This window comes from Eupeodes corollae, chromosome 2 (genome assembly GCF_945859685.1).
Source record: "Eupeodes corollae chromosome 2, idEupCoro1.1, whole genome shotgun sequence".
Taxonomy (NCBI): Eukaryota; Metazoa; Arthropoda; class Insecta; order Diptera; family Syrphidae; genus Eupeodes; species Eupeodes corollae.
In genome coordinates this window covers 71,893,361-71,908,383 of record NC_079148.1, presented here as the reverse complement: position 1 = coordinate 71,908,383, position 15,023 = coordinate 71,893,361, and the positions used below count along the sequence as shown (strand labels likewise).

Genomic DNA, 15,023 nt, shown 5'->3' with positions numbered 1-15,023 from the left:
TTAAACAATAAAAGAAGGGGGAGTCCAACTGTAAATTCATAACCTTCACATAGCATACCTAATTAAGTTTATTTAAACACACAAAATAATAAATGTAATAGTGTATGAAAATTCGCACATATAATTTTTTTCATTTTAAATAATTCGAAATTCGTTTTGTTTTCTAAAGTTACAAGAGATTAATAAAAAACAGAAAACACTACTCAAAAAAATAATGAGACAGTTTTAAAGTGAGTAAAAAGTGACAAGAAATTGAGAATTGCGAAGTTTTTTTTATTTTTATTTAAGGCCTTTAGTTTTAAAACAATTTTAAATTAGTTTTTTTTTCATGAAATGTTTAAAATTACAAAGTTTGTTATTCTTTTTATATGTATGATGAAACATATAAACAAATAATTAGTAATTACAAACAACTATGCGCTCTTATTTAAATAAAAACACAGAAAACATAAATCAATAATTCCCATTAATTAAAAACTTAGAAAATAATAATTAATGATGACGGAAGAATATAAAATATGAATGAAGAGGAAAAAACATAAAATTATAAAAAATAATTAAGAATAAATATGTAATAGAACTTTAAATAAACATAAAAAAGTAAACAAAAAAAAAATCAAATGAAACAAAAAAAAAACAAAATCGTAAGAAATAACTGTCATTCTTAATCTTAAAATGATTTTAGAGTTAAAATGAGCAAACAAAAAAAAGAATAAAATAAAAAAATAATAATTGTGTTTTTTTTTGGTGTTTTCAGGTGATCCATGAGATGAACATTTTCAAATATGGCCTAACTGAAAATAATTAAGAAAATTATTTATTTTTTGAAATATGTATATGAAAAACCAAGGAACCGTGTTTCGAATTCCGATAAATCTCGGTAGGGTTAGGGACATTATTCAGGCCTATCATGAATCCCGTCGTAATGGGAAACTTTTACGAACCCCCATTTGTGCTCGTTTTTAGATCGTAAATATTGTAACTTTGAGCTCAACGTCGAATAGAAATCTATTGGTTAGCAAAAGGTTAGTAAGTTTTTTTTAATCAATTGTTATTTCGACACTTTAAGTTAGGTTAGATTAGTGTGGCTCTCCTGATGAAATGGGCCAGTTTAATGGACTTGCGTTTTTGAGTTAGAGTAGGGCAGAAGAGTTGAAAACTGGCGTGCCAGCACGTAACTTGATACAATCGAGGATTGTCGACCAACTCGAAACAATATATTTTATACAGCATGTAATTTGAGACGAGTTCCATTGTGACTTTTACTTAAAAAAGTTAGTGTGAACTATAAAATAAAATGTCAAATGAGTTTACTTTGAAATTATTTTATTCTTCTTTCAATTTTAAATCTTTTCCGAAACGTTTTTCTTTGATTCGGAGAGTAAAAGTGAAGGCGAAGAAGTGTCCTGGGCCTGATTATGGGGTTCGCGGCTGATCGTTTTCAATTCGACCTTTCAAATTCGACTCGCTTCGTATTTCCTTATTAACGAAATCGCGGCGAAGCGAAAGTAGTTCTTCCTATATTCCAGTGATTTGACACTTTAGGTTGACTTTTTCTCTCTATATTCCAGTGATTTGACACTTTTGGTTTGACAGCTTTCGTTTTGATTGAATTTGTGAAATTTGCGGTGATTTATTTAATAAACAATATTAAAATTAAAAAATGAAATCAATTATGGTGTATATTTATTCTGAAAGTGAGGAATCCTCAAGATTACGGGTGTCCAGGAGGCTACTAAGAGCAAATCTTCTCCTCTGGATCTCCCTTCAACTGAGTAAGTATTGTTTCCTTTTAGTTGAAATCAAATTAATCAATTAATTTACACATTTTGTCTTAATAGATTTATGAAACTATTTCGACTTTCCAAAGAAGCTTTTGTCTTCATTTTGCAAGTGATCAGTGAGGAATTCAAGGATCAGAACAGTGCGGGTGCGGATTTGAAGACTTTCCGGGCCGGGGCATTGGTTTCCATGCGCTCTACGTGACCCAGCCATCTTAGTCGTTGGACTTTTACCCTTCTGGCTAAGTCTACGTCGCTGTACAGGGCGTACAGCTCGTCGTTCCATCTTCTCCTCCACTCCCCTTCGATGCATACGGGACCATAGATCACACGAAGAACTTTTCTCTCGAAGCGACCCAAAGTGCTTTCATCGGCTTTTGTTATAGTCCATGCTTCTGCACCGTATAGCAGGACGGGGATGATAAGGGTCTTATATAGCAACACTTTGGTCCCTCGACAGAGGACTCTACCACTCAATTGCTTTCTTAGTCCAAAGAAACAGCGGTTAACAAGAGTTAGGTAGACGAAGTCCTTGACTACCTCAAAGTTACGTCTGTCGATGGAGACCTTTTGACCAAGACGTCGGTGTTGTATGTCCTTTCTAGACGACAGCATGTACTATGTTTTCCTCTCATTAACCGTTAAACCCATTTTTGCCGCCTCTGCCTCAATACTCACAAAAGTCCCATTGACATCACGCTGAGTTCTTCCTATTATATCAATGTCATCAGCATATGCCAGTAATTTGACAGACTTTTGCCTCTAGTGTTGACGTGTGATCTCTGCACTATTCTTTCAAGCACGATGTTAAAAAAATCCATGACAGCGCATCACCCTATCTATAACCTTTTTTGACATCGAAAGGTTCTGCTGAGTTGTTTCCGAACTTTATGGAGTAGCGTGAATTCTCTATGGTCATCCTGCACAAACGGACGAGTTTGGCAGGGATGCCAAAACTAGACATGGCTCTATACAGCTCGTCCCTGTAGATGCTGTCATATGCGGCCTTGAAATCGATGAAAAGATGGTGGGTATCGATTTGGTGTTCTTGGGTTTTTTTCCAGGATCTGCCGTAATGTGAATATTTGATCAACTATGGACTATCCTGGTCTAAGCCCACACTGATAAGGACAGGTTGTTGACGATGGGCCTTGGCGTTCAAATATTACGGCAGAGAAGATTTTATAGGCGATGTTAAGTAGGCCGATTCGTCTATAGTTGGTGCAGTTTAGAGGGTCTCCTTTTTCAGGATCGGCAAACAATACTGAGGTTCCATTCACGTTCATGTTACCCCATAGAGTTTCTTCATTTGGAATTATCAGGGGTGCGTTCTCATTAGTTGAGATTGAAGGTTACTGTTCCAGTCCTGTTAATGACATCTACTTGAGCGTCGAAGTTGTCGAGTCGTAGAAGCTGAGTAAGGCCAATTAATTCCACCAAAGATGTCTTCCCTTCCTAGCTTGGCATTAAAACCGCCCAGGACTATTTTACCTATGGCTCAAGACTTCTTGCCTAAGTCTGGCTGCAATGACGAAGCCGCATCCAAATAAACGATGTTGGTTTTCGTGGTAGCAGTCACCATAGTAAATATCGCAGTTTTTCATCCTCTTTTGCCCGGCCCATCCCATCGTATTTCCTGGATGGCGGTGATTTCTGCTTTATAGCAGTCAAGGGCCTCCGCTAATTCTTCGGCCGAACGTGTATATCCGAAGTTCGTTGCCCTTAATTCGTTTCGTTGGTTGTCAACAGTAAATCCGTCCGTATCCGAGGCTTGTTGGTGCTTCGCAACTATGAAAGCTTTTACGTGGCCAGGAAGTCACCCCGACGGCACAACCCCATACCTGAAGGGTAAGATCCTAAGTATAACTCCAAGGATAGAGAGCCGGATAAAACCGATCCTTATAGGCCTGGGCTCCAAATAAGTCGAAGAAGCCCTATAAGGTGTTCAATAAGTAGTTCAACCTTACTGAACTGTAGACGCCACCGTTGATTCCATCTCGGGAATTCCTCCGCTGCCGTCTGGATAAAGGGAGGTGCCTTAGTAGAAACACATCTCCCCCCTCTCTCGTTTGCTGCCCCCAACAACTTTCTACTAGGGTTGGAACACAATCTCTAGTTGAGGTACTAGGCACCCGATGTTCACCACGGGGAGGTGAGTGTAGGAGTTGGTAGACAGGGGTGGGTTTTGAGAAAAAACCTGTGGATGCTTGTGTCATCTTGAATGCACATTTTAATAAATAAAGTTTATTGTACCTGTATTTATATAATTTTTTTTCTTATAACTAGGTTGCACAATTTACAAAGAAATGGTATTTTCTACCTTACTACTGAAAAACTTATAACATTTATACAATAATAATATCACAGATACAAGAAGTTTTTTGAAGAAAAAGCTGCATGAAAAACCTTCATTTAATTTAAAAATAAGTATATTTCCGTAAGAAGAGAGAAGAGAGAATTGGGTTCGTGTGAATCACAAAAAAAAGATGTTGTTTACATATCAGAAAAAGAAAACATTAAAACATAATTATGTTTATCACAGTTATGAATATAAATAATTTAAAATAATAAATAAATAAATAAATAAATAAATAACATGTAATACCATAATAATTAATATGATGTAACACTATAGTAATATGATATGAAAATTGACTAATGTAAATGTCCTATTATTTTTGTTTCGAATTCGAACTGTCAAAAAGGATCCGAACTATCCGACCAATGAAATCGCTCGTTCTATCTCCCAATAGGATAGCTCGTTGTATTTGATTCAAAAGAAATTGAAATAACGAGGGCATTCAAAAAGTGGAAGTCGAGAAGAGAAGTCATCTTTTTTTTTTCATTCCTGCCGATGTACTATTTTTTTTGTATAAAATAAAGGAAAATTAAAATAAAATACTTTTTTTGGAAAGTACTATAACATCAGATGTTAGGTATATTCACCTATTAATAATAAAAAAAAACAAGTATCTAACAAACAAAACGAAAATTACATAAAACAATTTCTGCACCATGGCCGACCAACAAAAGACAAAGGGGGACATGATAGAAGCGCTAAAAGGAGCAGGCATTGATGTGCCTCCGACAATCAGTCTCCCCCGGCTGAAGCAGATGTACAAAAATCTCTACGTCATAGCTGCTGACGACGCCGCTGCCAAAACTCACCCAGCCGATGACGAAGTGTATGCCGACGCCCAACAGAGAGCAGAAGTTGAAGACCCACCCGAGGATCCTGCTGTAAATGAGGAAACCGAGGCCGAACTCGACCACAAATTAATACTCCTACGCAAACGCCACGAAGTCCTCATACTGCAGCAATCGATAGCCAGATTGGAGCAAGCTGAGGTACAACCTACACTATTTGCTACGCAAAATTCTACGCCATCCGTAGCATCAACATCTCGACTGACTTTTCGAGACATCGAACATGCCATCGTTAAGTTTGATGGCGAATCCAGGGCCTACAATGTGCACGACTTTTTGAGGAATTTCGAGAGAGTTATGAATATGGTTGGCGCAGATGACCTATTTCGCTACACGTCTCTGTGTAATTCCTTGATTGGCACTGCTAGGCTGCTCCTCAACAAGGATGCACTCGATTATGGCGAACTGAAGGCGATACTCCTGAAAGAATTTGGTCGTACAATTGGCCGCAACGAAATATACCAGATGCTTATGAAACACAAGTGGAACAAGAAGGACAACATCCGCCGGTACGTGTTAGAAATGGAAAATATGGCCGCCCGCTGCAACTTTATTGACGAATTCGAACTGATTGGTTTCACCAGAGTCACACCTCCTAATGAACGCACGAACGATGGATCAGTTTAAAAATTCATTAGACCTGTACGAACAGCGGCGTTCCAATCGACTTGCTGCTAAACCCGATGTCACTGCTGCCACCATAAGACAAAAACCACCGACGACCAAAAGCAATATGAAAGCTGACGCAACCGATGCAAAAGAAGTCCGTTGCTACAACTGCACGCAGATGGGACACTACCAGAGCAAATGCCCGTACGAAAAGCGACCAGACAGTAGCTGCTTCCGGTGCTGGAAGATTGGACATGACCACCGAAGTTGTCCCAACCCGAAGAAAATGCTGAAGCCAGTGAAAAATACCGCCGCTGCTGTTGCCGATGCCACTGATGAACGAAGCCACCCTAGTTGTCGAGAAGATGAAGACCTTGACGATTTTCGAAGTGCTGTAGATGCTATTAATTTGGTAAGTGTTGCCTACTGTAGTAATAAAGTTAAGCGCAGAGAATTTAAGGAATGTTTATCTCTTTTTGACACCGGTAGTCCAACTAACTTCATACGCAAATCTGATGTGCCGACGCCGAATAATATTTCGAATATTGCTGTCAAGTCAAAGTATACCGGTCTTGGAAAACAAAAACTGATGACATACGGAACAATCAAAGCCGAAATAAAATTCAAAAATCGTTGCGGGAATGTATTTTTACATGTAGTGCCAGATAAAACTATGGCCATTCCATTAATATTAGGTCGTGAGTTTTTAAACTCGTTTAATATACACTTATGTCAAATAAACAAAAAATGTAAATCTTTAAACAGTTTTAATAAAAATCCATCTGATAAACAATTACATTTCTGTGCGCTTAACTCAAATCTTGTTAGTAAGTTAAAAGTAGTAGAGGATCATTCAGTTGCCGATGAAATAGTTGTTAAGCGGAATGGGCAAACCATCAATGAAAATAAATTACAAATCGCCACGGCGCATTCGAAAGGGGTTTGTGGCACAGATGATACAATTTTAAATGATTTCATGTCAATCGAAATAGAAGTGATGCCGTCCGAGGTAGATGTTAATCCTGTTCTGAGTAAACAGCACTTTAAGGCACTACAAGATACGATTAGAAGTAACTATTTGAATGCAAAGCAAATTAAGTTTAAACCATATGACTACGAAATGTGTATAAGCCTGACTAGCGACACACCTTTTCACTGCTTGCCACGTCGTTTATCATTCTATGAAAAAAACGAATTACGCAAAATTACCGATGACCTGTTAGCAAAAAATTTTATTAGGCCAAGTGATTCCCCGTACGCTTCTGCAGTAGTCTTAGTAAAAAAGAAGAACGGTGAAATTAGGAAGTGTGTGGACTATCGTCCGTTAAATAAATTGACCGTAAGAGACAATTACCCATTGCCTCTAATTGAAGATTGTATAGAGTACTTAGGAGGGAAAAATTATTTTACGACTCTCGATTTACGAAATGGTTTTTTCCATGTAAAAATGGCACCCGATTCCATAAAGTATACGGCCTTTGTCACACCGTATGGGCAGTTTGAGTATATGCGTATGCCATTCGGCTTGAAGAATGCGCCGGCCGTCTTTCAGAGGTACATTCATAACATTTTCAGAGACCTGATCGATGATTTTTTAATTATCATCTATATGGATGACATCATTGTAGGGACAGTTGACTTCGAATCACATTTGCAGTTAGTGGCTAAAGTTTTACTACGAATGAAGGAAAGTGGTTTAGAACTGAGGTTGAGTAAATGTAAATTTGGCTACAATGATATAGAATATTTAGGCTACCGCGTGAACTCAGAGGGAATATGTCCAAGCGACTCACATGTAGAAGCCATTCGGGATTACCCAGTGCCGTCAAATCAGAGAGAAGTGAAAACGTGTTTGGGTTTGTTCTCTTATTTTAGAAAGTTTATTCCAAATTATGCTAGAATCGCTAAGCCCTTACAACGACTAACTCATGATGGGGTCCAATTTATTTTCACTGATGAATGTGAGCAAACTTTTAATGAGCTAAAGAGAAGACTGTCTCTGGCACCGGTTCTCTCTATCTATGACCCAACGAAAGAAACTGAATTGCATTGCGATGCGAGTTCCGCTGGGTTCGGTGCTGTGCTTTTGCAGCGACAATCAGATGGAAAACTCCATCCAGTGATGTATTTCTCTAAAGCCACAACGGCTTCTGAAGCGCGGTGTCACAGCTTCGAATTAGAGACACTGGCAGTTATATATGCCCTACGACGTTTTGATGTCTACTTAGACAAAATCCCTTTCAAAATCGTTACGGATTGTAACTCTTTGATAATGACGCTTAAAAAAAAACAAATTAATAGAAAAATTGGCCGCTGGGCATTAGGGTCCGGCCACGTAATGAGCGACGAGCGACTGAGCGACCGAGCGACGAGTCGCTGAGCGACCAATCTGAGCGATGGGTGGCCATTTTCTAAACGACACGTCGCTGAGCGATTAGTTGGAAAAATGCCTTCGTCAAGTGCGGTTCATCGTAGCTTACTGGTTGAAAGTCGCGCTCATATTTATAGATCTGTAATAAGATCGAGAATCCGTAGATTTGGTGTACACCCCATAAATCGTGAAAGGGAAAATTATGGTGAATTTCATCATTTATATCTAAATCTTCGCAGATTTCCAGATCGCTTTTGGCAATATTGTCGTATGTCAGTACAAAATTAACAAGACAAAAGAAAGCAATTAGTCCAGAACAACGGCTGGTTTTATGTTTAAGGTTAGTTTTTTTTTTAAATTTTTTTAATCTTTATTTGTATTCTTCAGTTTATCCAATATAATATTTTGAATGTCAGTTCTTATCTCAAGTTTTTCAAAATTGTTAAATTGTGCCATAAATGGCAAAAGACTTTTGAAAAATTGAAGGTCATCACTATCCTCTTCTTTTTTTGCTACCTCTTTCTTTAAAATTTGTAGTCTTTCTTTTTCTAACTCGAGAAATTCTGACTCCAAATTGTATGTTGACGCTCTCTTATTTTTATTTTTTCGCACGTTTTGGGGGCAGCTGGTGCTCGTAGAAGGAGTGCTGTTTGTAAGCATATTGACACTTGAAAGGGTTACATCCTCTTCTTCCAGTAAATCTGATATTGTTTCTGCGAAAAAACGATTTTGAGCCATTGAATAACTTTCTGGTTCTCGAAGATTTCCCTCAGTTGGATCGGGTTCAATTGTCTGCCTCGTAAAGGCCATCATTTCAAAAAATGGCCATTTCGGTTTTGTTGGTGGAGCTTCGGATCCCGATACTGGACGTGGAGCTTTTCGAAGAACCCTTCGAAAAGTGTCTTTTAGGTTTTTCCACTTTAGTTTTACATTGGCTCCTGAAATTTGAAATATAATTATACGTACATATACTATTTACAATTTTTGTATCTTCAATGTTTTCAGATTTCTCGCAACAGGTCTTTCGTTTCGAGATTTAGCTTTTGCTTTTCGAATGGGCAGAAGCACAGTAAGTAACATTGTCTTGGAAACTAGCGTTATCATATGGGAACAACTTGTGGAAGAATATATGCCTATACCAACAACTGACCACCTTCGAAATGTTATTAACGATTACTACCGACGCTGGAAATTTCCTAACTGTTTTGGCAGTATTGATGGTAGACATTGCCAAATTCAATGTCCAGCAAATTCTGGCTCTCATTATTTTAACTACCTGCATTATTTTTCTATTGTACTGCAAGCTGTAGCTGATGCTGACAAAAAGTTTCTAACAATCGAGGTGGGTGGGAGAGGAAAACAAAGTGATGGTGGTACATTTTCTGGATCTACTTTGTTCAAATTACTTGAAGCTGATAAATTTAACGTTCCACCTCCACAAGCATTACCAGAATCAAACATTGTTCTTCCCAATTTTTTAATCGGAGATGAGGCTTACCCCCTGAAAAACTATTTACTAAGACCTTATCCAAGGAGAAACTTAAATGCTCAAACAGAAAACTTCAACAAAAAACTTTCAATCGCAAGAAAATGGATTGAGTGTGCATTTGGCATATTAAGCAAGAAATGGCGGTTTTTACAAAAAAACATCGAAACGAAGCCAAGCACTGCAGTTCGTTTAATTAAATGTGCTTGTATACTGCACAATTTTGTGAGAGAGTGCGATGGCGACAGTGACCTTGATTATATACACGTGTCTGCAGAAATGGCTAATGACTTAGCTCAAACAAATGCAACCACCCAAGAAGAACAGTCCCGTTATAAAAGAAGCTCAAGCAATGCGTTGAATACAAGAAACGAGCTTGTGCAATATTTTTGGGAATTCGGGCATTGAACAAAAAAAACTACTATTTGTAAAGATTAAATAAATTAAACTTACCAGAACAATTACAAATTTGTCCAACTTCTTCCCACTCTTTATCGGTGACATTTTTATTTTTGTGATCTTTGTGGGTGTCCTGCCATAGCATTGGGCGGCTTTGGACAGCTGAAGTTAAACTTTCAATGTTTATTGTAGACATCTTTTTTTTACGTCGCTCAGCGATCGACTGAAAAATTAAAACAAATTTGATTGCTAAGCGACGTCGCTCTGTCGCTTACGGCTTATGTGGCCACCTCCATACGATTTCATGTGTTCTAATTTTTTTGAGTCGCTCAGCGGCTCGTCGCTCGGTCGCTCAGCGACGAGCCGCTGAGCGACTCAAAAAAATTAGAACACATGAAATCGTATGGAGGTGGCCACATAAGCCGTAAGCGACTGAGCGAATTTTCAAGCGACAGAGCGACGTCGCTTAGCAATCAAATTTGTTTTAATTTTTCAGTCGATCGCTGAGCGACGTAAAAAAAGATGTCTACAATAAACATTGAAAGTTTAATTTCAGCTGTCCAAAGCCGCCCAATGCTATGGCAGGACACCCACAAAGATCACAAAAATAAAAATGTCACCGATAAAGAGTGGGAAAAAGTTGGACAAATTTGTAATTGTTCTGGTAAGTTTAATTTATTTAATCTTTACAAATAGTAGTGTTTTTTGTTCAATGCCCGAATTCCCAAAAATATTGCACAAGCTCGTTTCTTGTATTCAACGCATTGCTTGAGCTTCTGTTATAACGGGACTGTTCTTCTTGGGTGGTTGCATTTGTTTGAGCTAAGTCATTAGCCATTTCTGCAGACACGTGTATATAATCAAGGTCACTGTCGCCATCGCACTCTCTCACAAAATTGTGCAGTATACAAGCACATTTAATTAAACGAACTGCAGTGCTTGGCTTCGTTTCGATGTTTTTTTGTAAAAACCGCCATTTCTTGCTTAATATGCCAAATGCACACTCAATCCATTTTCTTGCGATTGAAAGTTTTTTGTTGAAGTTTTCTGTTTGAGCATTTAAGTTTCTCCTTGGATAAGGTCTTAGTAAATAGTTTTTCAGGGGGTAAGCCTCATCTCCGATTAAAAAATTGGGAAGAACAATGTTTGATTCTGGTAATGCTTGTGGAGGTGGAACGTTAAATTTATCAGCTTCAAGTAATTTGAACAAAGTAGATCCAGAAAATGTACCACCATCACTTTGTTTTCCTCTCCCACCCACCTCGATTGTTAGAAACTTTTTGTCAGCATCAGCTACAGCTTGCAGTACAATAGAAAAATAATGCAGGTAGTTAAAATAATGAGAGCCAGAATTTGCTGGACATTGAATTTGGCAATGTCTACCATCAATACTGCCAAAACAGTTAGGAAATTTCCAGCGTCGGTAGTAATCGTTAATAACATTTCGAAGGTGGTCAGTTGTTGGTATAGGCATATATTCTTCCACAAGTTGTTCCCATATGATAACGCTAGTTTCCAAGACAATGTTACTTACTGTGCTTCTGCCCATTCGAAAAGCAAAAGCTAAATCTCGAAACGAAAGACCTGTTGCGAGAAATCTGAAAACATTGCTTTCTTTTGTCTTGTTAATTTTGGTCGAACTTTTTCCAACAGCAAATCAAAAGATGGTACTGACATACGACAATATTGCCAAAAGCGATCTGGAAATCTGCGAAGATTTAGATATAAATGATGAAATTCACCATAATTTTCCCTTTCACGATTTATGGGGTGTACACCAAATCTACGGATTCTCGATCTTATTACAGATCTATAAATATGAGCGCGACTTTCAACCAGTAAGCTACGATGAACCGCACTTGACGAAGGCATTTTACCAACTAATCGCTCAGCGACGTGTCGTTTAGAAAATGGCCACCCATCGCTCAGATTGGTCGCTCAGCGACTCGTCGCTCGGTCGCTCAGTCGCTCGTCGCTCATTGCGTGGCCGAAGCCTTAGAGTTAGAGAATTATAACTATACAATCCAGCATAGAGGGGGTGTAAATATGGGTCACGTTGATGCATTGAGTCGCTGCCATACCGCTGGGACTGCTTATCCTTTAGGATCCTTATGTGGTGCTATAAGCAAAAATTTTGAAATTCCCGATTGTCACTGTAGCGTAGTACATGCCGTAGATTCTGATGAGATAGATTTTCAAATTCAAGTTACTCAGAATCGTGATAAGACTATAAAACAGCTGCGAAACCAGTTAGAGAAAGAAGCGGTAATAGGTTACGATCTAGTGGATGGGTTAGTTTTTAGGAAAAATAATGCTGGAGTATTGCAACTATTCGTTCCAAACGAGATGGAGGGCAATGTGATTAGGTTAATTCACGAAAAAATTGGTCACTTAGGCGCTGGGAAGACATGCGATCAGTTGAAGAAAAATTATTGGTTCCCAAAAATGACGGAGAAAGTTGAAAAGTTTATACAAAATTGTATTCGCTGCATAATGTGCTCAGCTCCTGCTCGTATAAACGAGCATAATTTGTATAGTATCCCTAAGGAACCAGTCCCATTCCATACTATACACTTGGATCATTTCGGTCCCTTGCCGTCTATAAATTCGAAGCGTAAACATATTCTAGTAGTCATCGATGCCTTTACAAAGTATGTGCGGTTGTACGCAGTTAATTCCACGAGTACTAGAGAAGTTAAAGCTTGCCTGGACAAATACTTTAGTTATTATAGCCGTCCAAGACGCGTCATAACAGACCGAGGTTCGTGTTTCACATCCCTTGAATTTGATGCTTACCTGTTGGAACATAAGATAACTCATGTTAAAGTAGCTGTCGCGTCTCCACAAGCAAACGGGCAAGTGGAACGTGTAAACAGAGTCATTAAGTCTATGCTTAGTAAAATAAGTGAGCCGGTAAGCCACGCTAACTGGTCTGTTATGTTAAGTCGTGTTGAATATAGTTTAAACAACACCATACACTCCACTACAAAAGAGACGCCCAGTAAATTGCTGTTCGGTGTAGAGCAAAGAGGTGAATTAGTTGATGAATTGACAGAATATCTTGAAGAGAAACAAGTTGCAACTTCAGAACGTGACTTGGAAGGGATGAGAGCATCTGCCTCGGACGTTATTGTTAAATCACAAGAGTACAGTTTTGAACTACTTCCTAACACGCAGTAAACCCGCGAAGACGTACTCCGAAGGTGATTTTGTTGTAATACGTAATGTAGACACGGTTGTCGGTACCAATAAAAAAATTATACCGAAGTATCGCGGACCGTACCTTGTCCATAAGGTTCTGCCACACGACCGGTATGTCATTAGAGATATAGAAAATTGTCAGATCACCCAAATACCCTACGATGGCGTTGTTGAGGCTTCACGTATGAGAAAATGGATGGTAGATGGTAGTGCACCGAATGATCCGACGCAACTTTATGTGGGCAACACTTGTTAGAATCTTAGTAGTTTTAAGGATAATAAAGTTAATATGATCGAGGTCGATTTTGGTGTCAGATCGGCCGAGTTGTAATACCATAATAATTAATATGATATAACACTGTAGTAATATGATATGAAAATTGACTAATGTAAATGTCCTATTATTTTTGTTTCGAATTCGAACTGTCAAAAAGGATCCGAACTATCCGACCAATGAGATCGCTCGTTCTATCTCCCAATAAGATAGCTCGTTGTATTTGATTCAAAAGAAATTGAAATAACGAGGGCATTCAAAAAGTGGAAGTCGAGAAGAGAAGTCATCTTTTTTTTTTCATTCCTGCCGATGTACTATTTTTTTTGTATAAAATAAAGGAAAATTAAAATTAAAATAAAATACTTTTTTTGGAAAGTACTAAAAACAAAAAATAAATAATTAAACAAATAAATAAATAACAATAATAAATAATTAAATAAATAACAAAAATAAATAAATAGATAAACACGAAAAAAAGTAGATAAATAAATAAATAAAAAAATAAACAATAAACAAGTAAATAGAAAAATTACAACACCTTAATTAGATAAATTTGATATTAAGTTGTTGTCAGAACAACTGCACATGTTCCCCATACAGGCGAACCATATAGCATTATATGTACTTTGAAATATTACTTTGTATAATAACAATTTGTTTTCAACACTCAATTTGGATCTACGATTTATAAATGGATATAGAGTTTTTATCGCCATATTAAGTTTATTTAGTGTTTCTTGAATATGCAAACTAAATGTCAACGTTTTGTCCAGGTGCACCCCAAGATACTTAGCGCTCGATTTCTATTCAGTTTGAATCCAATTCAACTGAAGCCTATTGCTTGGAAGGAAACAGGCTTTTCTTTTTCTAGTGAAAAAGAGGGCCTGTGTCTTGGAAGCGTTTAATTTTATTTTCCAATCATTGCACATGTCTACCATTTGAACATCGAAAGTAGGGAGTAAAACTTTTTAATCGATATAAAGTCAAAATCGATTTGGCTTAAGAGTTCATTCATTTTGGTTTGCTCTACGAAAGAAAACTACAACTGCGCCATTTTTTTAAGAAGTGTATATATAGTTTTTGTATTATATTTATTATGTTTATTAATATAATATATTAAGTTTAGCTAAAATGTACCTATCACCTCATTCTTAGACTAGACTGAACAAAACCGATTTTAAGAAACCAATATTTCCACCATAGCCTATTATTTTATTTTAATTTTTATATGTTAAAAAAGAAAAAAATTGTATATTGATTTGAAGAAATAAATAAAATGAAACAAAAAAAATAATCTAGGCTATTATCAAAACGACTGCCAATTTAGTATTTGTTGTTAAAGTTAAAATTATAATAAGCACACACAGTAAGGTACTACATTAGTAGTACCCGTGGCATGATGGTTAGTGCGTTGGACTGTCATGCAAGGGGTCTTGGGTTCAATCCCTGCCTGTGCTACCTTAATTTAAAAAGTTAATTTTCGCGGGTACTGCCTCTTGCGAGGAATTGACAATTCCTTCAAGAGTAATTCTTGTCATGAAAAAGTGCTTTCTCAAATTAGCCGTTCGGATTCGGCCTTAAATTGTAGGTCCCTTCCATTCCTGACAACAGTACTCGCACACAGGAATGGTTGAGAGTTGTAAGTCACTAGGCCCTGGTTCACAACGGACTGTTGCGCCACCCCATTTGATTTTT

General features: G+C 37.6%; 2 protein-coding genes across 2 annotated transcripts; both read left to right on the top strand.

Moving 5' to 3' along the window:
- The first annotated feature begins 5,570 nt into the window (after positions 1 to 5,570).
- LOC129947703 (uncharacterized) lies at positions 5,571 to 6,269 on the top strand. Its single transcript, XM_056058363.1, has 2 exons — positions 5,571 to 6,009; positions 6,087 to 6,269. The coding sequence occupies exons 1-2, from the start codon at positions 5,587 to 5,589 to the stop codon at positions 6,093 to 6,095; spliced, it is 432 nt and encodes a 143-aa protein (XP_055914338.1). The 5' UTR covers positions 5,571 to 5,586; the 3' UTR covers positions 6,096 to 6,269.
- Positions 6,270 to 7,044: 775 nt separating this feature from the next.
- On the top strand, positions 7,045 to 9,862 carry LOC129945030 (uncharacterized). The gene is made up of 3 exons (XM_056054691.1): positions 7,045 to 7,437; positions 8,208 to 8,308; positions 8,974 to 9,862. Exons 1-3 carry the CDS (start codon positions 7,045 to 7,047, stop codon positions 9,860 to 9,862), a joined length of 1,383 nt encoding a protein of 460 aa, XP_055910666.1.
- Positions 9,863 to 15,023: the final 5,161 nt, after the last annotated feature.